The sequence below is a fragment of the Ranitomeya imitator genome, chromosome 2 (genome assembly GCF_032444005.1).
Source record: "Ranitomeya imitator isolate aRanImi1 chromosome 2, aRanImi1.pri, whole genome shotgun sequence".
Taxonomy (NCBI): domain Eukaryota; kingdom Metazoa; phylum Chordata; class Amphibia; order Anura; family Dendrobatidae; genus Ranitomeya; species Ranitomeya imitator.
In genome coordinates this window covers 39,301,568-39,329,341 of record NC_091283.1, presented here as the reverse complement: position 1 = coordinate 39,329,341, position 27,774 = coordinate 39,301,568, and the positions used below count along the sequence as shown (strand labels likewise).

At 44.6% G+C, this 27,774-nt stretch overlaps 1 protein-coding gene across 1 annotated transcript in view; it reads right to left on the bottom strand.

The window, feature by feature from the left end:
* LOC138666220 (vomeronasal type-2 receptor 26-like) overlaps nt 1–17,408 on the bottom strand; it is a 94,612-nt gene extending 77,204 nt beyond the window's left edge. Inside the window, exon 1 of the mRNA XM_069754457.1 lies at nt 17,094–17,408. Within this exon, the coding sequence (XP_069610558.1) occupies nt 17,094–17,408 (315 nt within the window). The remainder of the gene's footprint in view (nt 1–17,093) is intronic.
* Nucleotides 17,409–27,774: the final 10,366 nt, after the last annotated feature.

Below are 27,774 nucleotides of genomic sequence, written 5' to 3'. Positions count from 1 at the left end.
CACAGTAGCATTGCCTTCCTCATGGGGAGAGTGATGTTATGCTTGAAGGCAAGAAGGGATAACTGCAACCAGATACGACAAACATGCAACACATTCACACTCCAGGCCACCAGGGGGGGCTTTTGATCCTACTTGCTAGGTGACTCCCCATATATATATATATATATATATATATATATATATATATATAACTGGTAGTCTGTAGTAAAAGTTAGTTCAGTCTTGCCAGGAAACAGACTAGATCAGTCTGAGGCAGAGGAAGGTTTTACGGAGCTGTGCAGCCGCAGTGCAGCAATTCCTGGAAAGAGACATTTAGAATGCCGAATTGATTGCAGCGAACGTGCAGGAGACCAAAGCACAGGAGAGGACATCAGGGGGAGACCAGCCCCGAGCAGGCTGCCTCCTTCTGAGGCTCAGAGACCGGTAGCTGGAACACCGAGGTTGTAAGGACCTCTACGACTTACATCAGAGACCGGCAGGACAGCTGAAATCTACGTTACCTGTCCGACTGAATACCCAGGAGGCACGGTGGCACCCCTCAGAGGCCGGGTGTGCTAGAGTCTCTATAAACAGCCTCAAGCCACCAGTCATATGGGTTATGTCCTATCCTATCCGGGGGACAGAGAGAGAGAGATAACATCTGTGAGGACATTATGTGAAGCTTTAAGCAGTAAGAGACTAAACCACCACAGCGCTAGAGGAAGGCTTTTGATTTCCACCTGGGTAAGGGGACTCCTAACTTTCCGTCAAGCCAGCCAGACCCTGCCTGCCCTGTGATCTGGTGCTCTGGACTGTGAATGCTGAAGTCTTCAGTAAACAAGGTATAGAGACTGCAAACCTGTGTCCTTGTTCTTTACTGCACCTTCCACCATCTTCCATCTACACCAGAGGAGCCCTGGGTATACACTTCCCTTGTGGGAAGTTATACCATCTAGCTGCCATAACATCACCCTAGAGGACCCCTTAAAGCAGCGCCGGTCCCCATTGACCGAACACCACATTTGGCATCACAAACATAAACTTTATTCCCTTTAAAGACCTTTCCCTTTTACGTTGATGCCCAGGGCCACGGACCGGGTCGCCACCGTGACATCCCCCTGTGAACCACATGACCCGGTACAGAGTACCCCATGGCCCTGTGGGCGCGTCATGCACATAGTGGAGACATGACTTCATAAAATCCCCTCCACTATGCTGTAACATCTGGACACTTCGGATTGGACACTGCGGCTGTATGCAACGTCCAACCCGCAGCAAATCCTGATGTAATCCGGCATGTGGAAACATACCCTAATATGCTACTGATTTCTCTATACCTGTCTGCAGGCACCCTAGACCTGTGGAGTGGCAACCCCACTCATCGGCGGCTATCCTTCCCTCACCCTAAATGGCCCTGTTCATCAGTCTCGAAGTTCCACTGTCAGGTCTGGGATTTGAGAGATAGATTTGTTGACAAAGTTTACCCCTTGGATATATTGAATGAGCTAGGGCGAGGGATAGTACATCACTATTGAGGAAAAGGGAGCAGGAGGACCCAGAATCTCGAGTTAGAATTATAGGTACCTTTGACAAAAGATCAGGAGAAGTGTGACAGATTATACAAAAGTATTGGATTATATTAAAAACAGACCCAGATGTAGGTGACCTTATTTCTGAACTTGACTGATCTTTTAACATTCAAAATAAAGATTATGTTTTATATGATTTATTTGCAAGACTGGGTACTTAATTCGGTGATTCACTAAAAATTAGCTTGGTACTTTTCTATTTGATACACGATGATTTAAATTAAAGAAATCCAATAAGAAGCCTTCATAATTATTTTACATATTAGTAGAGAAACATTTTCAGGGGTTTGTAAAAAAAAAAAAAACCAACACATTTTGTTGATGTCACCATTTTCTGAGAATTATAACTCCTTTTTTTTTTCATCGATGGAGCTATGTGGAACTTGTTTTTCCATCACCCTGGATTGTAACAACTAAATGCCACTGTCAGAGACTGACAGCAGCATAAGGGTTCGCTCACATCTGCAAATAAAAAATCGTTCATGCCGAAAAGTTGGACAAGTGTCATGCGTATGGCATTCCGTATGATTTGCTATGCAATCCGCACGCAATGCGGTTTTACCACCATCTTTTACATACTATAATACTCTGTGTAATGTAAATCTAGTTTACCAAGCTATTAAAGCAATCTTATATAAAGATATACATTACTCACAAACAGGGATATTTGACTTTCTGGAGAAATTTTAGGATGAGCCTAAAATGCACTCAAACTTTTCAGATGAACTTTAATGTGACCATCTCTAAACTTTTGAGTGCACGTGTCCAACTGTTCAATAATTCAGTACTTTTTGCACAACGTAATGTTCGCTAACAAGTAGATTAATGGCAAAATTCACCACAGGTTTTTTTTATTCATGAATCGACCAGTACATTTTGGGGTTTGATTAGAATTGTTTTTTTATACAAACCTCCACATTATGCTGTTCACAATTTGACATCATGAGACCAAGATGACACATAACAATTGATCAACATTGTGAGGCTTCAGTGTCTTTACCTTCAGAAGTAATCTGAGGAACAGGGATAAACTAGGGCGCCCCTAGTTTTAGGGACCTAGTTAGCACCCATAGTCCCAACACCATTGTGACAGTGCAGCTACATAAAGATGAGAAATATCTGGCTGCTACGACTATGAATGAATGAACAAAAAATAAATCCATGGGTCCCAACTAGAGATGAGCATGATGCCCTAGCCGTCACACCTGGCTAATCAAAAGCAGCGCTGGGGACACCTAAAGGCAAGAGATTCTCAGCCTCTCTAGACCTGGACCGTAGACCTGAGTCCCGTAAATCGATTTGCTCATCAACTGTCATGGATACTGTGGACAATCTCGGATATAGGTCTATGCACTGCAGTGCTGGGCATCTGCTGAATGTTCCACACTGTTACCACCCCTCTGACAATTCCTCCTGCCAAGGTAAAAAAAATGGTAAATGGTCATGGATTGAGGCGAGACTGTAGACATGGTCAAACTTTGCTTTGCGTGCCTCATGATTCGGGAGTTATGCAAGAAGGGGCCCTAGTCATCAGAATCTAGGAAGGTCATAATGCTATAGTAATGAGTAAACAGAAAAAAGTCATGGGTAGACTACAGGTTTTTCTTCCCAGACATTGACAGTTGGAACTTTTTAAAATATATATCTAATATGTAATTGCCTAGAATACTACTTCCTGCAATTTGTGCCAACTTCCGTGGCTTTGTCCGGAGCTAATGTCCGGAGCTAATGTCCGGAGATTAATTGTCTAGAATACTACTTCCTGCAATTTGTGCCAACTTCCGTGGCTTTGTCCGGAGCTAATGTCCGGAGCTAATGTCCGGAGATTAATTGTCTAGAATACTACTTCCTGCAATTTGTGCCAACTTCCGTGGCTTTGTCCGGAGCTAATGTCCGGAGCTAATGTCCGGAGCTAATGTGCGGAGATAATGTCCGGAGCTAATGTCCGGAGCTAATGTCCGGAGCTAATGTCCGGAGATAAGTGACGTCAACAGTGTCCAGTGTCTGATTGGTTGCCGCCTGCTGCGAGCGACCAATCAGAAACGTGCCGTACTGTGACACACTCCGCCCGCCATTTTGGTGTGATTTTTGAATTTTTACCTCACAGCAAGTTTCTACTGCATGGAGGCGGGCCCAGTGACGTTGCTCTTCAAGCTCCTGCCGAATTTCGTCAAAAAAATGATAATACCATTTACCAAAACTATATATATTTAGTTGTGAAGTGGTTCAGTGACATTTTCACACCAATTTTGAACTTTTGTTTGGTGTTTTCTCCATATACTGCCTATTATTTTTGTTCTTTCTTACTATTATTTATTAATTGTATTATTCTTACATTTGAATAAATAAAGTATATATGGATTCTAGACTCCCGATTCTTTAGAATCGGGCTGCCATCTAGTTAAATATAATTATATATATATATATAGATATATATATTCATTTTCCTTAAAATTGTCTTTAATTCATCATTCTTCTGCTTACAATATATTCTGAATCTTGACCTGATGCTATCTTCAAGGCATTACAGCTTATAATCCAAGGCGCAGGTGCGCCGGACTTTCCCTGGACCCAGGTGTCCTTTGCAATCAGAAAAATATTTAGAATTGAGAGTGCTCAGTGGTTGATACCTTTTAATGGCCAACTGAAAAGATGGTAACAAATTGCAAGCTTTTGAGACTACACAGGTCTCTTCATCAGGCAAAGACTAAAACAAATTCTGAAGAATCACATATTTATGCACAACATAGCACAGAAAAAAAAACAAAAACAAAAAAACATGGATAAGACAGGTGACATGAAGCAGAATTACCATGAGTGATAAACAGTTATGTTCATAAATATTGGGCCGCCTCTTAGATAAGGATTGTTTTATTGTCCTGTGATTAGGGTCTCTGTTGTGATGACCCCTCATAGTCTGAGGGGCAAGTTCCTTAGTTGATGTAAAAAGACATAAATCCGTGCGACACATTTATTCCTGCAGTGAGAGTGTCAAAGGTTGTCATCAGTTTATATTCCCAGACTCTTCTGTCTCTCTGAGATTTGAAGCTACCTTTTAACACAAGTAAATTCATGTCAATAATGTTATGATTTGGAAGACAAAAATGTATCTACTCGCTAACACGGTACCAAGATATATTTCTTTCCTTTGCAATCAGAATATCCTTTATACCATTCAGTGAACCTTGCAAACAGCGACTATATGAATAAGACCCTGTGAGGGTCGAAACGTTATGTTCTTGTCGCCTCACCATTTTCTTTATCCCTGCACCTGAATTGTGTTATTTCTGCATCTGTATATGAACAATAAAATTCTCACAAGCATCTATCAAGAGTGTGCAGTGATTGAACATTACTCTACTATGGGGATAGCCATTCCACTTCACCAGCACCTCGGAACTCTCAAGGCAAGAGTGCACGCCACACTACCCACTAGGGTTGAGCGAAACGGATCGTTCATTTTTAAAAGTTGCCGACTTTTGGCAAAGTCGGGTTTCATGAAACCCGACCCCTGTGTGGGGTTGGCCATGCGGTACGCAACTTTCGCGCCAAAGTCGCATTTCAATGACGCGAAAAGCGCCATTTCTCAGCCAATGAAGGTGGACGCAGAGTGTGGACAGCGTAATGACATAGGTCCTGGTCCCCACCATCTTAGAGAAGGGCATTGCAGTGATTGGCTTGCTGTCTGCGGCGTCACAGGGGCTATAAAGGGGCGTTCCCGCCGACCGCCATCTTACTGCTGCTGATCTGAGCCTAGGGAGAGGTTGCTGCCGCTTCGTCAGAAGCAGGGATAGCGTTAGGCAGGGTCCATTAACCACCAAACCGCTTGTGCTGTAGCGATTTCCACTGTCCAACACCACCTTCGGTTTGCAGGGACAGTGGAAGCTACATTTTTTTTCCTCAGGGCTGTAGCTCATTGGGCTGCCCTAGAAGGCTCCCTGATAGCTGCATTGCTGTGTGTACGCCGCTGTGCAAACCAACTGCTTTTTTCAAAGCACAAATCCTCTTGTTCCTTCCTTTCTGCACAGCTATCTTTTTTGTTTGTCCACACTTTTTATTTCATTTGTGCATCAGTCCACTCCTTATTGCTGCCTGCCATACCTGGCTGAGATTACTGCAGGGAGATAGTAATTGTAGGACAGTCCCTGTTTTTTTTTTTTTCGTGGGAGATTAAGATTGGCATTTCTGCTAGAGTGCCATCCCTGTGTGTGCCATCTCTCTCACATAGTGGGCCATAGAAAGCCTTTACATTTTTCAGTTTTTTTTTGTGGGGTTTATAAATTCTCCCTGATAACAAAAATACAGTGGGAGATTAATATTGGCCTTTGGGCTTCTGTGCCAGTCCTGGGTGTGCCATCTCTCTCTCAAATAGTGGGCCATAGAAAGCCTATTAATTTTTTTTTTTTTATTGGGTTTCTAAATTCTCCCTGAAAAAATAAAAAAAAATCAGTGGGAGATTAATATTGCCCTTTCTGCTTGTGTGCCACTCCTGACTCCTGGGTGTGCCATCTCTCTCTCAACTAGTGGGCCATAGAAAGCCTATTTTTTTTTATTGTGTTTCTAAATTCTCCCTGAAAAAATCAAAAAGAAATCAGTGGGAGATTAATATTGCCCTTTCTGCTTGTGTGCCACTCCTGACTCCTGGGTGTGCCATCTCTCTCTTTCAAATAGTGGGCACTGGGCCATAGAAAGCCTATTTTTTTTATTTGGTTTCTAAATTCTCCCTGAAAAAACAAAAAGAAATCAGTGGGAAATTAATATTGCCCTTTCTGCTTGTGTGCCAGTCTTGACTCCTGGGTGTGCCATCTCTCTCTCTCAAATAGTGGGCACTGGGCCATAGAAAGCCTATTTTTTTTTATTTGGTTTCTAAATTCTCCCTGAAAAAATCATTTTATTTTATTTGGTTTCTAAATTCTTCCTGAAAAAATCATTTTATTTTATTTTGTTTCTAAAGTCTCCCTGAAAAAAAAAAAAAACAGTGGGAGATTAATATTGCCCTTTCTGCTTGTGTGCTAGTCTTGACTCCTGGGTGTACCATCTCTCTCTCTCAAATAGTGGGCCATAGAAAGCCTATATTTTTTTTTATTTGGTTTCTAAATTCTCACTGAAAAAATTAAAAAAAATCAGTGGGAGATTAATATTGCCCTTTCTGCTTGTGTGCCACTCCTGACTCCTGGGTGTGCCATATCTCTCTCAACTAGTGGGCCATAGAAAGCATATTTTTTTTTATTGTGTTTCTAAATTCTCCCTGAAAAAATCAAAAAGAAATCAGTGGGAGATTAATATTGCCCTTTCTGCTTGTGTGCCACTCCTGACTCCTGGGTGTGCCATCTCTCTCTTTCAAATAGTGGGCACTGGGCCATAGAAAGCCTATTTTTTTTATTTGGTTTCTAAATTCTCCCTGAAAAAAACAAAAAGAAATCAGTGGGAAATTAATATTGCCCTTTCTGCTTGTGTGCCAGTCTTGACTCCTGGGTGTGCCATCTCTCTCTCTCAAATAGTGGGCACTGGGCCATAGAAAGCCTATTTTTTTTTATTTGGTTTCTAAATTCTCCCTGAAAAAAAAATCATTTTATTTTATTTGGTTTCTAAATTCTTCCTGAAAAAATCATTTTATTTTATTTTGTTTCTAAAGTCTCCCTGAAAAAAAAACAAAACAGTGGGAGATTAATATTGCCCTTTCTGCTTGTGTGCCAGTCTTGACTCCTGGGTGTGCCATCTCTCTCTCTCAAATAGTGGGCCATAGAAAGCCTATTTTTTTTTTTATTTGGTTTCTAAATTCTCCCTGAAAAAATCATTTTATTTTATTTGGTTTCTAAATTCTTCCTGAAAAAATCATTTTATTTTGTTTTGTTTCTAAAGTCTCCCTGAAAAGAAAAAAAAACAGTGGGAGATTAATATTGCCCTTTCTGCTTGTGTGCCAGTCTTGACTCCTGGGTGTGCCATCTCTCTCTCTCAAATAGTGGGCCATAGAAAGCCTATATTTTTTTTTATTTGGTTTCTAAATTCTCACTGAAAAAATCATTTTATTTTATTTGGTTTCTAAATTCTTCCTGAAAAAATCATTTTATTTTATTTTGCTTCTAAAGTCTCCCTGAAAAAAAAAAAAATCAGTGGGAGATTAATATTGCCCTTTCTGCTTGTGTGCCAGTCTTGACTCCTGGGTGTGCCATCTCTCTCTCTCAAATAGTGGGCACTGGGCCATAGAAAGCCTATTTTTTTTTAATTTGGTTTCTAAATTCTCCCTGAAAAAAAATCATTTTATTTTATTTGGTTTCTAAATTCTTCCTGAAAAAATCATTTTATTTTATTTTGTTTTTAAAGTCTCCCTGAAAAAAAAACAGTGGGAGGTTAATATTGCCCTTTCTGCTTGTGTGCCAGTCTTGACTCCTGGGTGTGCCATCTCTCTCTCAAATAGTGGGCCATAGAAAGCCTATTTTTTTTTTTGGTTTCTAAAGTCTCCCTGAAAAAATCATTTTATTTTATTTGGTTTCTAAATTCTTCCTGAAAAAATCATTTTATTTTATTTTGTTTCTAAAGTTTCCCTGAAAAAAAAAAAAAAAAACAGTGGGAGATTAATATTGCCCTTTCTGCTTGTGTGCCAGTCTTGACTCCTGGGTGTGCCATATCTCTCTCTCAAATAGTGGGCCATAGAAAGCCTATTTTTTTTATTTGGTTTCTAAATTCTCCCTGAAAAAAATCATTTTATTTTATTTGGTTTCTAAATTCTTCCTGAAAAAATCATTTTATTTTATTTTGTTTCTAAAGTCTCCCTGAAAAAAAAAAAATCAGTGGGAGATTAATATTGCCCTTTCTGCTTGTGTGCCAGTCTTGACTCCTGGGTGTGCCATCTCTCTCTCTCAAATAGTGGGCACTGGGCCATAGAAAGGCTATTTTTTTTTATTTGGTTTCTAAATTCTCCCTGAAAAAATCATTTTATTTTATTTGGTTTCTAAATTCTTCCTGAAAAAATCATTTTATTTTATTTTGTTTCTAAAGTCTCCCTGAAAAAAAAAAAAAAAAAAAACAGTGGGAGATTAATATTGCCCGTTCTGCTTGGGTGCCAGTCTTGTCTCCTGGGTGTGCCATCTCTCTCTCTCAAATAGTGGGCCATAGAAAGCCTATTTTTTTTTTATTTGGTTTCTAAATTCTCCCTGAACAAATCAAAAAAAAAAGTGGGAGATCAATATTGAAATTTCTGCTTGAGTGACAGTCCTGCGTGTGTGGCATCTCTCTCATTTGGTGCCACCGAAAACAGAGTGTGTAACATTGTGCCTGATTTTCCTTGCGGTCTCACCCACCTGTAAAGGGATATCTAAATCATACTGAAGTTATAGCTCACCGTGTAAGTTGTTTGACAGCAACAAATAAAGTTACTTTGGTTACGTTTTTAAAACAATGAGGAAGTCTGGTGGAAGAGGTGGTGGCCGTGGGCGTTCATTGTCAGCTGGTAATGATGGTAGTGGTAGTGGAGCATCAGGTGGTAGTGGGAAAAAAAATATTGCACCTAAGTCTGGAGCTGTGGAGCCAGGTTCGTCGTCTGGCTACAGAAGGCCTCGAACGCTCCCTTTTCTGGGAGTAGGAAAACCGCTTTTAAAGCCGGAGCAGCAAGAGCAAGTTTTGGCTTACCTTGCTGACTCAGCCTCTAGCTCTTTTGCCTCCTCTTTTGAAACTGGTAAATGTAAAAGCAGCGCGTCATTAGTGGATGTTCATGGTCAGGGACAAGTCGCTTCCTTGTCCTCTTCAGCAAAAACAACAACAGGGAAGGATGCAGCAGGCGACACAACGGGTTACTCCATGGAGCTCTTTACACATACCGTCCCTGGCTTAGAAAGTGAAGCAGTTAACAGGCCATGGCCATTACAAGTTGAATCTGACATGGAGTGCACTGATGCACAGCCACAGCCAGACTACTATGCTGGTCCTTTGACTCAGACTGCAACATTGCCCTCGCAGGGTACTGATCCAGAATCAGACCTTGATGAGACTATGTTGCCCCGTCACGAACGCTCTAGCACCGACTTACACGGTGACACAGACGAAGTTGTGCACGAGCTAGAAGAGGAGGTTATAGATGACCCAGTTGTTGACCCCGATTGGCAGCCATTGGGGGAACAGGGTGCAGGCGGCAGTAGTTCTGAAGCGGAGGAGGAGGGGCCGCAGCAGGCATCAACATCGCAACAGGTTCCATCTGCCGGGCCCGTATCTTGCCCAAAACACGTGGCAAAGCCAAAAACTGTTGGAGGACAGCGTGTCCATCCGGTTAAAGCTCAGTCTGCAATGGCTGAAAAGGGATCCGAGGCTCGAAAGAGTGCAGTCTGGCATTTTTTTAAACAACATCCAATTGATCCGCACAAAGTCATCTGTCAAAAATGTTCAACTACCTTAAGCAGAGGTCAGAATCTGAAAAGTCTGAATACAAGTTGCATGCATAGACATTTAACCACCATGCATTTGCAAGCCTGGACTAACTACCAAACGTCCCTTAAGGTTGTAGCACCCTCGGCCAATGAAGCTACTCACCAATGCTACATCCCTGCCGTCACTGTAAGGCCACCATTTTCCGCACCACCTGCAGTATCTGTGCAGGTTTCTTTGCCAGGCCAAAGCAGTCAGGGTCAGGGAATCACCAGTTTCGTAGTAGGAAACACTGCATCTAGGGCACAGGCGGAAACAATACCGTCTCCAACCGTCTCTCAGTCTGCCATGTCCACCGGCACACCCGCTAGTTCCACGATCTCCAGCTCTCCAGTCCAGCTCACCCTACATGAGACTCTGGTTAGAAAAAGGAAGTACTTATCCTTGCATCCGCGTACACAGGGTTTGAACGCCCATATAGCTAGACTAATCTCGTTAGAGATGATGCCCTACCGGTTAGTTGAAAGCGAAGCTTTCAAAGCCCTGATGGAGTACGCTGAACCACGCTACGAGCTACCCAGTCGACACTTCTTTTCGAGAAAAGCCATCCCAGCCCTGCACCAGCATGTTAAACAGCGCATCGTCCATGCACTCAGGCAATCTGTGAGTACAAAGGTGCACCTGACTACAGATGCATGGACCAGTAGGCATGGCCAGGGACGTTACGTGTCCATCACGACACACTGGGTCAATGTGGTGGATGCAGGGTCCACAGGGGACAGCAATTTCGGGACAGTTGTGCCTAGCCCACGGTCTAGGAAACAGTTGCCTGTAGGCGTTCGCACCCCTTCCTCCTCCTCGTCCTCCTGCAGAAGCGAGAGCTCTTCCACAGACCGCAGTTGCCCAACCACTCCATCAGCAGCTGTCACTGTTGCACACCAGTTGTCCCATTGTGGGGCAGCTACTGGCAAGCGTCAGCAGGCTGTATTGGCTATGAAGTGTTTGGGCGACAACAGACACACCGCGGAAGTTCTGTCCGAGTTCTTGCAGAAAGAAACGCAGTCGTGGCTGGGCACAGTAGATCTTGAGGCAGGCAAGGTAGTGAGTGATAACGGAAGGAATTTCATGGCTGCCATCTCCCTTTCCCAACTGAAACACATTCCTTGCCTGGCTCACACCTTAAACCTGGTGGTGCAGTGCTTCTTGAAAACTTATCCTGGGTTCTCCGACCTGCTCCTCAAAGTGTGTGGACTTTGCTCACATATCCGCCGTTCGCCTGTACACTCCAGCCGTATGCAGACCTATCAGCGGTCTTTGAACCTTCCCCAGCATCGCCTAATCATAGACGTTGCAACAAGGTGGAACTCAACACTGCACATGCTTCAGAGACTGTGCGAACAGAGGCGGGCTGTTATGTTTTTGTGGGAGGATACACATACACGGGCAGGCAGTAGGATGGCAGACATGGAGTTGTCAGGTGTGCAGTGGTCGAAGATACAAGACATGTGTCAAGTCCTTCAGTGTTTTGAGGAATGCACACGGCTGGTTAGTGCAGACAACGCCATAATAAGCATGAGCATCCCCCTAATGCGTCTGCTGATACAAAGTTTGATGCACATAAAGGATCAGGCGTCAGCACCAGAGGAAGAGGAAAGCCTTGATGACAGTCAGCCATTGTCTGGTCAGGGCAGTGTACAGGACGAGGTAGCGGGCGAAGAGGAGGTGGAGGATGAGGAGGATGATGGGGATGAGTATATTTTTAATGAGGAAGCTTTCCCGGGGGCAGTGGAAATTGGTGGCGTGGCAAGGCCGGGTTCTGGTTTTTTGAGGGACACAAGTGACGTAGATTTGCCTGAAACTGCACCTCAACCAATCACAACCGCAAATTTTACAACTGGAACTTTGGCCCACATGGCAGATTATGCCTTACATATCCTCCAAAGGGACACACGCATTACTAAAATGATGAACGATGACGATTACTGGTTGGCCTGCCTCCTTGATCCTCGCTATAAAGGCAAATTGCAAAATATTATGCCACATGAGAACTTGGAACTAATATTAGCAATCAAACAATCAACTCTTGTTGACTGTTTTCTTCAGGCATTCCCAGCACACAGCGCCCGTGATCGTTCTCACACGAGCTGCAGGGGGCAACAGACCAGGAGTGTTAGGGGTGCAGGCATCAGAAGTGGCGTTGGACAGAGGGGTTTTCTGACGAGGTTGTGGAGTGATTTTGCTATGACCGCAGACAGGACAGGTACTGCTGCATCAATTCAAAGTGACATGAGACAACATTTGTCCAGTATGGTTACAAACTATTTTTCATCCCTTATCGATGTTCTCCCTCAACCGTCATTCCCATTTGATTACTGGGCATCCAAATTAGACACCTGGCCAGAATTGGCTGAATATGCATTGCAGGAGCTTGCTTGCCCGGCAGCTAGTGTCCTATCAGAAAGAGTATTCAGTGCTGCAGGTTCAATATTAACCGAAAAAAGGACTCGTCTGGCTACACAAAATGTTGATGATCTAACATTCATTAAAATGAACCACAACTGGATTTCGAATTCTTTTGCCCAACCTTGCCCGTCCGACACCTAGCTTTCCTATGAAAAGCTCTTGCCTGTGGACTACTTTGAATGACTTTTCAAATGTCTTAATTTGCAGCAGCTGATTGTCCAGCATACGACATGTTTACACCTCCCTAAATGGCCAAACTCCCCACACGGGGCCGTGGTATTGCGACTTGGCGCAAGCACCCGTGAGAGTGCTGTTTGTCTGAAGAGGTGGGTGTGCCCGTTTTTGGTCGACAGCACTGCCACTCGGTCCCTCATAGTACAATAAAGTGTCTCTGTCGGTGGTGGTGTGCACCCAACGTCAGACACACTGTTGTAACATGAGGGGCCCTGGGCCTGTACCGTCAGCCACAAGAGAGTTCACCCACCCCCAGGTCAAACATTGCTCTACCACTTCCACAATTATCTCTCACACTTCCACCAATGTTTAGGCTATGCGCTGACATCCTTCCATTCCTGCCACTGACAATACCATTGTGTTGACATGTATGATGGTACTTAACATAGTCAGGGGCAATGTCCTCTATTTACCCAAGTAAATACTTGGCGCCAAATTAGTAGGTCAGAAACTACGCAGAGGATCCACCCCTGTACCTAATGATTGCACCCTTTAGTGTTTTCGTTGTGTTTTAATGCGAGACATTCACATTTATGTATTGTTTTGGACTACTAACTGGCAGACACTCATTACTATCGGCCTCCGCTGACAACACCAATGCGGGCTGTGTACCCCTGCAAGAGAATTCCAAGTGTCTACAGCCCAATTTTATTATGTTAGGCCTTCGAAGCCTGTCTGCGGTCCGTTCTTTCTACTACTCCTCCACTGACCAGACCACTGCTGCCCGTGTACCCCTGGAACCTATTTAAAAGTGCCTACAGCCCAATTTTTTTATGTTAGGCCTTCGAAGCCTGTCTGCGGTCCCTCCTTCCACTAGGCCTCCACTGACCTGTCTACTGCTGCCCGTGTACACCTGGAACCAATTATAAAGTGCCTACAGCCCAATTTTATTATGTTAGGCCTTAGAAGCCTGTCTGCGGCCCGTTCTTTCTACTACTCCTCCACTGACCAGACCACTGCTGCCCGTGTACCCCTGGAACCTATTTAAAAGTGCCTACAGCCCAATTTTTTTATGTTAGGCCTTCGAAGCCTGTCTGCGGTCCGTTCTTTCTACTACTCCTCCACTGACCAGACCACTGCTGCCCGTGTACCCCTGGAACCTATTTAAAAGTGCCTACAGCCCAATTTTTTTATGTTAGGCCTTCGAAGCCTGTCTGCGGTCCCTCCCTCCACTAGGCCTCCACTGACCTGTCTACTGCTGCCCGTGTACCCCTGGAACCTATTTAAAAGTGCCTACAGCCCAATTTTTTTTATGTTAGGCCTTCGAAGCCTGTCTGCGGTCCCTCCTTCCACTAGGCCTCCACTGACCTGTCTACTGCTGCCCGTGTACCCCTGGAACCAATTATAAAGTGCCTACAGCCCAATTTTATTATGTTAGGCCTTAGAAGACTGTCTGCGGCCCGTTCTTCCTACTACTCCTCCACTGACCAGACCACTGCTGCCCGTGTACCCCTGGAACCTATTTAAAAGTGCCTACAGAACAATTTTTTTATGTTAGGCCTTCGAAGCCTGTCTGCGGTCCCTCCTTCCACTAGGCCTCCACTGACCTGCCTACTGCTGCCCGTGTACCCCTGGAACCAATTTTAAAGTGCCTACAACCTAATTTTGTTATGTTAGGCCTACTACGCCTGTCTGCGGTCCTTCATTCCAATACTCGTCCACTGACCACACCACTGCTGCCCGTGTACCCCTGGAACCTATTTTTAATTGCATAGAGCATCCTTTTTTTAATAGTAGGCGTACAAAGTCTGTCTGCTGTCCACTATTGAAATTGTCCTCCGCTGCCCAGAGCAATGCTGCCTGTGTACCCCTGTAACCTTTTTTAAACTGCAGTGAGCCACATTTTTGGTTTAAGGCCTACTACCTGTGTCTGTCTGCGCCACTCAATACAGCTGTCCTCCTTTGAAAAAAGCAGAGTGTCAATAGTCTTGTTTTCAGCCTCTAGGAATTTTAAAACTGCATTGGGGCTACTACTTTGGTAGGGCCTACTAACGGTGTCTGCCGCCCCAAGGTGTGCCCCAGGTTTCCTCTCCATTGCTTCGATCTTCCTACTCTCGTTTAGTAGTTGTTGCAAACTACACTGCATTAGGCCTACAAATTGGGTATGGGGTGTAGAGAGACGGTGTGTTCCACTCCAAGGTGTTCCCCAGGTTTCCTCGCCATTGCTTCGGTCTTCCGACTCTCGTTTAGTAGTTGTTGGAAACTACACTGCATTAGGCCTACAAATTGGGTATGGGGTGTAGAGAGACGGTGTGTTCCACTCCAAGGTGTTCCCCAGGTTTCCTCGCCATTGCTTCGGTCTTCCGACTCTCGTTTAGTAGTTGTTGGAAACTACACTGCATTAGGCCTACAAATTGGGTATGGGGTGTAGAGAGACGGTGTGTTCCACTCCAAGGTGTTCCCCAGGTTTCCTCGCCATTGCTTCGGTCTTCCGACTTTCGTTTAGTAGTTGTTGGAAACTACACTGCATTAGGCCTGCAAATTGGGTATGGGGTGTAGAGAGAGGGTGTGTTACACTCCAAGGTGTTCCCCAGGTTTCGTCCACATTGCTTCGATCTTCCTACTCTCGTTTAGTAGTTGTTGCAAACTACACTGCATTAGGCCTACAAGTTGGGTCTGGGTTGTAGAGACGGTGTCCTCCGCTCCAAGGTGTTCTCCAGGTTGCCTTTCCTGAGCTTCTATCTTCAGGCTCTTGTTAAATAGTGGTAAAATGGAACAACTGCATTTGGCGTACTAGTTGGTTTGGGGCCTACTAACAGTGTCTGCCGCTCCTTGCTGTTCTCCTGGTTTCCTGTCCTGAAATTCCATTTTCAGGCTCTCGTAGTTGTTAATGTTAGACTGCATTTGGCCTACTAGTTGGGTTGGGGCCTACTATCGGTGTCTGCCACTCCTTGCTGTTCTCCTCCACTGAACAAAGCTGTGCCGCCGGTTTACTACTGTTGCCAATTTTGAACTGCATTTAGAATACTTATTGATTTGGGCCTACTCTCTGTGTCAGCCTCTCATTCCAGTTGTCCTCCACTGAACAAAACAATGCCCCCTGGTTAGTCCTGTTACCAATTTTGAACTGCATTTAGCCCACTTTATTCTTTGGGCCTATATCTGAGTTTCCTCCTCATCCTGCCCATTGCCCAGCCAGTGATAGATGAGTCTGCTGGTACACTGACCCGTAACGCAACATTCCCCATGCAAGATTGTGACCCTGCTGAAAGTCAGGTTGCTCTTCCCGCATACCATACCACCTTACACGGGGACATAGAGGAAGGTGCAGATGAAGGTGCAGGTTCCTTCATCAGGTGGGGGGAGGAATACTAGTTGGCGACGTCACTGGCACAGGGCCTCTCATAGTACGCAAAAGTGTTGCTGTCGGTGGGAGGCGCCCCCGCCGTGCAAACACACCGCTGTACTTTGAGGGGCCCTGTGCCAGTGCCAATGCCAACGAGTGGGCCCCCCTGCTTGTTCTGGATCACAGCACTTGCAAAGTTGAAATACTTACCTCTCCCTGCTCCACTGCCGTGACGTGGTCCAGATTTACTGGGCCCACTAATTACTTGAACCAGCCCTACCACCCACAACTTTAGCCAAATGACCCCCAATTTCAAATGCCTTCCAATTATTATAAGCTAAATTACGATTGACAAGCTTCTGTAACAAGAATGGATGTTTTTGCCATTAAAATGGGCAGTGTAGGTGTTTTCCTGGCCTCCACTCACTGCCGACTATGCTCCCCCATTGACTTGCATTGGGTTTCGTGTTTCGGACGATACCCGACTTTTCGCGATAATTGGCCGATTCCACTCGACTCGACTTTTAAGATAGTCGGGTTTCGCGAAACACGGCTCGACTCTAAAAAGGTCAAGGTCGCTCAACCCTACTACCCACCATTTGATTCTATCTCCAGCTCCCAAGGTGAGTGTGTGCACTCACTCTCAACATTATTAAACTATTTCTCCAAACCACAGTGCCACATTAATTTATTTTTATGTGGTACACTTCACAGAGCAAAGAAAGTCTGTAAAAAGACCAAACGGGACATACTTACCACGGCCACCTCTAGAACAGAAGTGACAACCTCATGAGCATTGATTGGCTGCAGGGTCATCTGACTGGTGATCAAGATGCCATCGTTTCTGGTCTATTGGAGACTGTGGGAGCCGCAATGGTGGAACAGGGAGTAGATTATATTATTACTTCATTTTGGCTTTCCCCTATGTAGTTTAAAAATTAAATGAACCCCCATCCTTTAGACCATCCCATAGACATGCAAGCTTGATTTAGCTAGGAAGAGGGGATTATTGTAGGTCGCAGACACTTCTTGAAATCCGACATAACTCTAACCCTTCTTTTACCTCTTATCTGTCATTGTGGTAGAATGAGGACACCCAAACACACATTATCATTTAGGAAAGAAAAATAAAAAATAAATGACAAATGTTTAAATTGCTTTAAACAGGGAAACGTCTAACTTACCTGGGAGTAGCCATAAATGTTAAGGAGGTATGCGATGGCTTGGGATGATGAAGAAAGTAAGTGTCCAATGAAAGCTACCACTGTGTTCTTTTTGCGGCAATCATAATTGGGATATAAATCTGTACCTCCAGATAAAATTTTCAGCGTACCTTCGACAGCAGTTTGCTCAAAAAAACAGGAATCAAAAATATCATATCCTAAAGAGATGTTTGGTAAAATATTGATATTTTGGTTAATTTCTTCAATGGCAAAGTCAACGGCAAGGAAATGTCTTAGAAAGCGAGGAGATGGTCTGGAAAAAAAAGGGGTATTCATTAAAATCTGAACCCTAAGTTAAAAGTAAAATTTGAAAAAGAAAATTTAAATAAAAAAATGTTCAAAATGATATAAAATACAAATTATTTGATGTGTTTCTTGTACTGCTGCGTAAAACACGTAACTGTTCGCCACTAATTGTGAGCTATGAAATTAATTAGCTGACTCCTTTACATGCTGTTTAATAGACAGTACCAAGCTGTTTTCAAAAGACTCCCTTCCTACTGAGCCCCTGAATAAGCACAGAAGCTGAACGTTTAATTTAAATGCCTAGTATAGTATTCATCTTATCAGAAGTTGTATGTAAACTCTTGACAGTTCATTCACTTACATGTAGCACAGCGGCGATATTGGAGCCATTTGCTGATATCTTCCATATGTAAACTGGAACAACTGAAACACTCCACCCAGGATCAAGTCACCGTCCTTCACGTATCGATTTTGGTTTCCATATATTTTCAAAGTACACGGAACGCTCTTGTTTTCTGCACTTTCACTCCAAAGCACACACAGCAGGATCAGAGTCAAAACCGCTTTCATTGGCTTTTCTCTACAGAGTAGACAACAGATTATCTATGAGGACATTTATAAATGAAGTGAAGAACTTCTAAACTAAACCTTAACTTAGTTTCTCAGCTTTACTCACCCACCCTCGGTCCGATGCTGAGTTTCCGTCATTGATCCCTGTCTCCGTTGTTGTCTGCAGCACTGATGTTATGTGAATAACGCTGCTGCCAATCAGTGAGTTCAGCAGTTTGTGGTGTCTACTGAGCTCACTGATTGGCTGCAGAGTGGTTAATGTGAGGTCAGCATTACAAACAATTACAGACACTAGAGCACCAGTGAGACTCAATGCTAGACCCAAGAAAGGTGGTTAAAGAAAAGTTTTGTTTAAAAAAAAAAAACAACACAAATTCCAGATGGGGGACAAAGCTTGTCTGAAAATGGAAAAATCCCTTTTAATTCTACTAATTACTTAGATAAGGTTAGAATGTATACCCACCCTTTCTGATCACAACATGGCGCCTGACTTGACCTCAAATGACCAGCTGCGTTGTGTAGGTGTACCCAGGAGCAAGTATTCAATATTCTTGCAGTGGTTCCTCCGGGGAAGTGAAGGACGTGGGCCGTCCTCCCACGTACTTGTCTCGCCAGCTTTGTGGGCCCAGTCGTCTTACTCCTGTGGGTTGGCCCTCTGCCCCAGGGGTTGCTTGTTTAAATTACAGAATTTTGTGATGTGCCCCGCCTTGTGGTAGAGGAGACAGATGGGCCATCCATCCTGGTCATAGTGATCGTTGTCTCTCTCTCTGGTTGGTGAGATTATCCTCTGCCCTCCACACGGGACGTCATCTGGACTGTAGGCCAGCTGGATCTTCTCCTTTGGGGACACTTGCCCATGCACATTTTTGGTTAGGGCAGCCACACTTTTTGTCAACTACTGGACCTGAAGACTTAGGCCTGCAGAGGAGTCATTATCTAGGGTCTGTGCCAGTAGCGTAGCTACTGGGGCGCAGAGGGGGCGGGTTCCCAGGGCCCCGCACTTTGAGGGGGCCCACCCCGCACTACGCTACTGTAACTGTATCAGAGTGCAGCGATCTCCCTGCTCTGCTGCCCGCCATCGCAAGGTCAGCTGTAATGGCATTTAGCCGATACAGCTGATCGCATTGATGGGAGGAGCGCTGCGCTATGCTCCTTCTCCCATCATCCCCCTGTCAGCGTGTGATGTTACCGACGCCGACACTGACAGCGGGCACGATGACGTCACTAACTGGTGCCCGCTGTCAGGAGATGAGTGGGCGCTCAGAGCTGCGGAGGAACCAGGAAGAAGAGAGGTGAGTATTTATTTTTTATGGGGGCTGCCTTATACTACAGGGTCTGCCTATAGGGGTGCTGCCTTATACTACAGAGTCTGCCTATAGGGGTGCTGCCTTACACTACAGGGTCTGCCTATAGGCGTGCTGCTTTATACTACAAAGTCTGCCTATAGGGGTGCTGCCTTATACTACATGGTCTGCCTATAGGGTGCTGCCTTATATTCCAGAGCCTGCCTATAGGGGTACTTGCTTATACTACAGGGTCTGCCTATGGGGGTGCTGCCTTATACTACAGGGTCTGCCTATAGGGGTGCTGGCTTATACTACAGGGTCTGCCTATAGGGGTGCTGCCTTATACTACAGAGTCTGCCTATAGGAGTGCTGCCTTACACTACAGGGTCTGCCTATAGGGGTGCTGCCTTATACTATAGAGTCTGCCTATAGTGGTGCTGCCTTACACTACAGGGTCTGCATATAGGGGTACTTGCTTATACTACAGGGTCTGCCTATAGGGGTGCTGCCTTATACTACAGAGTCTGCCTATAGGGGTGCTGCCTTATACTACAGAGTCTGCTTATATGGGTGTTGCCCTTTACTACAGAGTGTGCCTATAGAGGTGCTGCCTTATACCACATAGTCTGCCTATAGGGGTGATGCCTTATACTACATGGTCTGCCTATAGTGGTGCTGCCTTATACTACAGAGTCTGCCTATAGGGTGCTGCCTTATACTACAGGGTCTGCCTATAGGGATGCTGCCTTATGCTACAGGGTCTGCCTATAGGGGTGCTGCCTTATACTACAGAGTCTGCCTATAGGGGTGCTGCCTTATACTACAGGGTCTGCTTATAGGGGTGCTACCTTATACCACAGGTCTGCCTATAAGGATGCTGCATTATACTACAGGGTCTGCCTATAGGGGTGCTGCCTTATACTACAGAGTCTGCCTATAGGGGTGCTGCCTTATACTACAGAGTCTGCTTATAGGGGTGCTGCCTTATACTACAGAGTCTGCCTATAGAGGTGCTGCCTTATACCACAGAGTCTGCCTATAGGGGTGATGCATTATACTACAGGGTCTGCCTACAGGGGTGCTGCCTTATACTACACAGTCTGCCTATAGGGTGCTGCCTTATACTACAGGGTCTGCCTATAGGGATGCTGCCTTATGCCACAGGGTCTGCCTATAGGGGTGCTGCCTTATACTACAGAGTCTGCCTATAGGGGTGCTGCCTTATACTACAGGGTCTGCTTATAGGGGTGTTGCCTTATACTACAGGGTCTGCCTATAGGGGTGCTGCCTTATCCCACAGAGTCTGCCTATAGGGGTGCTGCCTTATACTACAGGGTCTGCCTATGGGGTGCTGCCTTAGATTACAGAGTCTGCATATGGGGGTGCTGTCTTATACTACAGGGTCTGCCTATGGGGTGCTGCCTTAGATTACAGAGTCTGCATATGGGGGTGCTGTCTTATATTACAGGGTCTGCCTATGGGGGTGCTGCTTTAAACTACAGGGTCTGCCTATGTGGGTTCTGCCTTATACTACAGAGTCTGCCTATGGAATGCTGCCTTATACTACAGAGTCTGCTTATGGGTGTGGCCTTGTGCCATAAAGTCTGCCTATGAGTGCTGCCTTGTGCTATAGAGTCTGCCTATGGGGGCTGCCTTGTGCTATAGAGTCTGCCTATGGGGGGTGCATTATACAATATAGAGTAGGCCTATGGGAAGTACATTATACTATATGGTGGCCTATGGGGAGTGCATTATACTATATGGAGGCTTATAGAGAGTGCATTATACTATATGGAGGCTTATGGGGAGTGCATTATACTATATGGAGGTTTATGGGGAGTGCATTATACTACATTTAGGACTATCTGGTGCATTATACTATATGGAGGCTATGTGCATCATACAGTGTGGAGATTACAGTGAGGGGGCCATCGTACAGGGTGGGGATTACAGTGAGGGGGTCATCATACTGTGTTGGAGCCATCAAACAGTTTGAAGGCTACTAAGGGGTCAGTATACTGTGTGGGTGGTACTATATATTGAGGGGCATTATACTGTGTATAAGAGAGCATCATGTTGTGTACAGGGGAGCTGTACAGGGGGCAGACTCTGGACATTATTAAATGTAAAGTGGGCACTTATTGTTATAGGGGAACTCAGGTTACTGTGACTGTCAAAGGGGCATACAGGGCATTATTACTTTCTAGATGGCAAAACGTGGGCACTGTTTTCTAGGGCACTTGCACCCAGCATTACTATATTATAGAGGGTTGCTTTAGAATTTAGAAGACACATAATAGCACACAGCTGGTGCAGTAATGGGGACACATACGGCAACAGTGGCTCAGTATTGGGGTATCAGGTGCAGTAATAGGGTCACATATGGCAGCAGCGGCTCAGTATTGGGGTATCAGGTGCAGTAATAGGGTCACATACGGCAGCAGCGGCTCAGTATTGGGGTATCAGGTGCAGTAATAGGGACACATACAGCAACAGCGGCTCAGTATTGGGGTATCAGGTGCAGTAATAGGGACACATACAGCAACAGCAGCTCAGTATTGGGGTATCAGGTGCAGTAATAGGGACACATATGGCAGCAGCGGCTCTGTATTGGGGTATCAGGTGCAGTAATAGGGACACATACGGCAGCAGCGGCTCAGTATTGGGATATCAGCAGGATGAGGAGTTTGTGCAGGTTGGGAATAGATGGTGATGGGGCTGGAATATGAGAAGTGAAACTTGTCATTGTTGTATTTTCTGCAGATGAGTCGTGGCTGGAAGAAGTTGTCATGTCGGTCTGGGCCAGATGGAAAAGATAGGAAAAGTGATCGGCAAGTCATTATCTATAACTGTGCTGTGATCTCTTATATGTTCTGTAGGGCTGTTATCTACCACTGACCATAAGGGGGTAATATCTATGTTGGTCTATATATAGAGATTACCTTCAGTAATAGTGCAGTCATCTGCTGAGGTTCTCCTCTACTATTAAAGTGCGTCACCCAGTTGTAACCAAGTTTGCCTGGTTAGGGGCCCACTTGGAAGCTTCGCCCCCCCTGAACCAAAACCCTAGCTATGCCTCTGGTCTGCTCATCGGCCTTCACGGGTGTCGGGGACGCCGCCTCCTGGTGGTATGTAATTGCTGGTCGACTAGAGGGCTCTGTGCCACTAGGATTTGGTTCATGCAGCACCCAGATGGCCCTATCCTTCAAGTGTGCGAAGTCCAGTTCAGGATTTTGTATGGCCATTATGCGCAGCTGTGTCCTTTGATTGTTAGACTAGAGTCCCTCTATAAACTGCTCCGTTAGTAATCTATCTTCATCTTGCACTCTGTCAGGGTCAACCTGCTTTACGACCCATAGCTCCTCCTGAAGGTTAAGAGCATAGTCCCGTATACTGTCCTGCACCCTTTGTTTGCACCCAAAGAATCTCATTTTCATCTCTGCTGCAGTGCGGGTGTCAAAAGTGTCCTTCAGTCTGGCCAAGATTTGTCTGACAGTTCATTTATTAGTGTCCGGTCAGGTCTTTACTTCCCTATGGGCCGCACCAGTTAACTGGCCAATAAGGATATTGACTTTTTGACTTTCAGAAAGGGCGTACACTTTGAACAAACTACATAGTCTTTCCTTGAAATCGCTCAGGGCGTGCGACTCCCCTGAGTACTGCGGTAACCAGGCCGCTCCTGGTATATATGGCATTGATAATAGCATTATGGGGACTGCGGCTGGATCTTGCTGCACTATGGGGGCTGCGGCTGCGACTGCCGCTGAATCTCCACCCGAGTTGGGTATTTTCTTACCCCTCAGTGAACCTCAGCCAAGCTCAGTTTACCTTTACGGTTGTCAGCAGCTGCTCTCCGACTGGCTGGATTGAGCTCCTCCTGGTCCGTGGCCCTGGCCGTGTCCTAAAATGGAGGATAATTATGTGGTGTTTGGTCATGACGCTACCCATGGTGTTCGGCAATGGGTGGCCGACGCTGTGGTTTAGGTCCACTGGAGCTGATGGTGACGCAGCAAAGACGGTTCAGCTCCCCATGGGTAGAGCGGGACCCCAGGGCAAATATATTTGAGTGTTCAGATGGTGGTGAACGTTGGGGTGCAGAGAATAAGTGAAAGACACAGAGAGGTGCAGTTTTCTTTATCTTTTACTTGAAAGTAGATGCAATCTGGGGTACCAATTACAGATGACGGATTGAGTCCGGCTTGCCTGGAGGCTTTCAGGGGATCCACCCTGCCAGGTGGGGTTGGGGACTTTCCTTCTGCGCTCTTTTAGGGTCCCTGCTGCTTGTAGCTAAGCTGTGGCCCTCTCCTGCGTGATGATTTCTAACCTGTATGGCAGACAGCGTGAGCCCCGGGCTCTTGGTCTGCTACCATGCCTTCAGGTGTTCTTTGTGGCCAGGGAACTTGCAGTCCCCTGCCCTCCAGATTCGTCTGTTAGGGCATACAGCACCCGCCTAGCCAAGGAGCCAAGGACTCTGGCGTCCCTTTTTATCAGCACTCCGCTCTGGGGTCAGCTATGCACAGTTTTTATGCAACCGGACTCTGAGGTGCCACAAATGCACTTAATAATATTGGCAACATTTGTTTGATATGAATTGCGTTTATTTGCGAAAATGTCAGAAATTTGGTGAAAACGTAAAAAAATTTGCAATTTTCAAACTTTCAATTCTTATGCCCTTAAATCAGAAAATTAAGTGACACAAGATAGTTAGTAAATAACATATTCCTCATGTCTACTTTACATCTGTATCATTTTTTAAACATTTTTTTTGTAAGGAAATAAAAAGGATTAAAAGTTGACCAGCAATTTCTCATTTTTTCCAACAACATTTTCAAAACCATTTTTTTAAGGACCACATCACATTTGAAGTGACTTTGGGGGACCTACAGTGGGGCAAAAAAGTATTTAGTCAGTCAGCAATAGTGCAAGTTCCACCACTTAAAAAGATGAGAGGCCTCTGTAATTTACATCATAGGTAGACCTCAACTATGGGAGACAAACTGAGAAAAAAAAATCCAGAAAATCACATTGTCTGTTTTTTTAACAATTTATTTGCATATTATGGTGGAAAATAAGTATTTGGTCAGAAACAAACAATCAAGATTTCTGGCTCTCACAGACCTGTAACTTCTTCTTTAAGAGGCTCCTCTTTCCTCCACTCATTACCTGTAGTAATGGCACCTGTTTAAACTTGTTATCAGTATAAAAAGACACCTGTGCACACCCTCAAACAGTCTGACTCCAAACTCCACTATGGTGAAGACCAAAGAGCTGTCAAAGGACACCAGAAACAAAATTGTAGCCCTGCACCAGGCTGGGAAGACTGAATCTGCATTAGCCAACCAGCTTGGAGTGAAGAAATCAACAGTGGGAGCAATAATTAGAAAATGGAAGACATACAAGACCACTGATAATCTCCCTCGATATGGGGCTCCATGCAAAATCCCACCCCGTGGCGTCAGAATGATCACAAGAACGGTGAGCAAAAATCCCAGAACCACGCGGGGGGACCTAGTGAATGAACTGCAGAGAGCTGGGACCAATGTAACAAGGCCTACCATAAGTAACACACTACGCCACCATGGACTCAGATCCTGCAGTACCAGACGTGTCCCACTGCTTAAGCCAGTACATGTCTGGGCCCGTCTGAAGTTTGCTAGAGAGCATTTGGATGATCCAGAGGAGTTTTGGGAGAATGTCCTATGGTCTGATGAAACCAAACTGGAACTGTTTGGTAGAAACACAACTTGTCGTGTTTGGAGGAAAAAGAATACTGAGTTGCATCCATCAAACACCATGCCTACTGTAAAGCATGGTGGTGGAAACATCATGCTTTGGGGCTGTTTCTCTGCAAAGGGGCCAGGACGACTGATCCGGGTACATGAAAGAATGAATGGGGCCATGTATCGTGAGATTTTGAGTGCAAACCTCCTTCCATCAGCAAGGGCATTGAAGATGAAACGTGACTGGGTCTTTCAACATGACAATGATCCAAAGCACACCGCCAGGGCAATGAAGGAGTAGCTTCGTAAGAAGCATTTCAAGGTCCTGGTGTGGCCTAGCCAGTCTCCAGATCTCAACCCTATAGAAAACCTTTGGAGGGAGTTGAAAGTCCGTGTTGCCAAGCGAAAAGCCAAAAACATCATTGCTCTAGAGGAGATCTGCATGGAGGAATGGGCCAACATACCAACAACAGCATGTGGCAACCTTGTGAAGACTTACAGAAAACGTTTGACCTCTGTCATTGCCAACAAAGGATATATTACAAAGTATTGAGATGAAATTTTGTTTCTGACCAAATACTTATTTTCCACCATAATATGCAAATAAATTGTTAAAAAAACAGACAATGTGATTTTCTGGATTTTTTTTTCTCAGTTTGTCTCCCATAGTTGAGGTCTACCTATGATGTAAATTACAGACGCCTCTCATCTTTTTAAGTGGTGGAACTTGCACTATTGCTGACTGACTAAATACTTTTTTGCCCCACTGTATATGACAAAAAATACCTAAAAGTATCACCATTCTGAAGCCTATACCCCTCAAATAACTCAAAACCACATTCAAGAAGATTATTAACCCTTCAGGTGCTTCAAAGGAACTAAAGCAATGTGGAAGGAAAAACATTTAACTTTTTTTTTCACAAAACTTTTAATTTAGCCACAAACTTGTTATTTTCATAAGGGTAACAAGAGAAAATGTACCCTAAAATTTGTTGGGAAATTTCTCCTGAGTATGCCGATACCCCATATGTGGGATAAATTCACTGTTTGGATGCACGGTAGGCCTCAGAAGGGAACTTTTTGAATGTAAAAATCGAGAGAGGACGTCATGTGCCTAAACAGTGTAAATTCCCCCACAGGTGACCCCGTGTTGGAAAATAGACTCCTTAAAGAATGTATCTAGATGAGTGGTGAGCACCTTGCACCACCAGGTGCTTTATAAAAATTTAAAACGAAGAGCTGTGATAATGAAAAAAATCACACTTTACCCCCCAAAAAATGTACAGTTAGCCCCAATTTTTTTATTTTCACAAGTTTAACAGGGAAATTGTACTCCAAAATTTGTTGTTCAATTTCTCCTGAGTTCGACGATACCCCATATGAGGGGGAATACTACTATTTGGGCACACCCCAGGTTTTGGAAGGGAAGGAGCACCATATGACTTTTTGAGCACAAAAATGGCTGGAATTGAGAGCGAATGCTGTGTCGTGTTTAGAAAGCCCCTGATGTGCCTAAACAGTGGAAACCTCCCACAAGTGACCCCATTTTGGAAACTATACCCCTCAAGGAATGTAACTAGGTGTGTGCTGAGCACCTTGAACTCCAAGGTGCTTAACTGAAGTTTATAAAGTAGCGCTGTGACATAAATTAAATCACATTTTACTCACAAAAATGTATTTTAGCCCAAAATGTTTTGTTGTGCAATTTCTCCCATATGTGGAGGAAAACTACTGTTTAGGCGCATGGCAGGGCTTGGAAAGGAAAAGGTGCCGTTTTGGAACGCAGACTTTGATGGAATGGTCTACGGGTGTCATGTCACATTTGGAGAGCCCATGATGTGCCTAAACAGTGAAAAAAACACAAGTTACCTTATATTTGAAGCTACACCCCTCAAGGATTTTATCCAGGTGTATACTGAGCATTTTGAACCCACAGGTGCTACACAGAATATGATTACATTAGGTTGTCTTATTGAACATTTTTCATTTTGTTCATGAAAATGTTGTATGAGCCCCAAGTTTGTAATTTTCACAATGGATAATAGGGGAAAATGGATCCCATAATTTATTGCGCAATTTTTCCCAACTGCGACGATATCCCATATGTGGTCAAAAACTTTTGCTTGGGCACATGGCAGGGCTAGAAAAGGAAAAGGGCACTCTGACTGGGATAGATTGGGAATGCTATGTAGCATTTGAAGAGCCCCTCCACATGCAGAAACAGCAGAAACCCTGCAGAAGTGAGCTCATTTTGGAAACTAGACCCTTCAGAGAAATCATCTAAGGGTGTAGTGAGTATTTTGAACTCATAGGTTCCTCAAAGAATTTTATAATAATGGTGATGTGGAAATATGACATTTTAGTGGTAAAAAAATATTTTTGTCAGGTACACAAGGGTTAATAGGTGAAACTAGACCCTACAATTTATTGCGCAATTTCTTCTGAATGTGCTTCTGTGCCATAGGTTGCCGGAAATTACTGTTAGGCCACACATCAGGGCTGAGAAGGAAGGAGCACTTTTTGGCTTTTGGAGCACAAATTTTGCTAGAATAGTTTAAGGGCGACATTTGCGGAGCAGCAAACGGTCGAGAACAGCAGATAAAGCACAAAAGTGAGCCCATTGTTGAAATTGCACCTCTCAGTGAATTCATTTCTGACTGCAGTGACTATTTTGTAACATCTATACTTTTCTCTGGAGAATGGCAAATCTGCCAGTCTAATACCAATATATTGTGCCCCCTTACAGTCAAGAGTCCGTATAAATTGTAGAGCCACCATACATTGTGCCCAGTTTTTGCTTCTGGAATCACACACCCCATA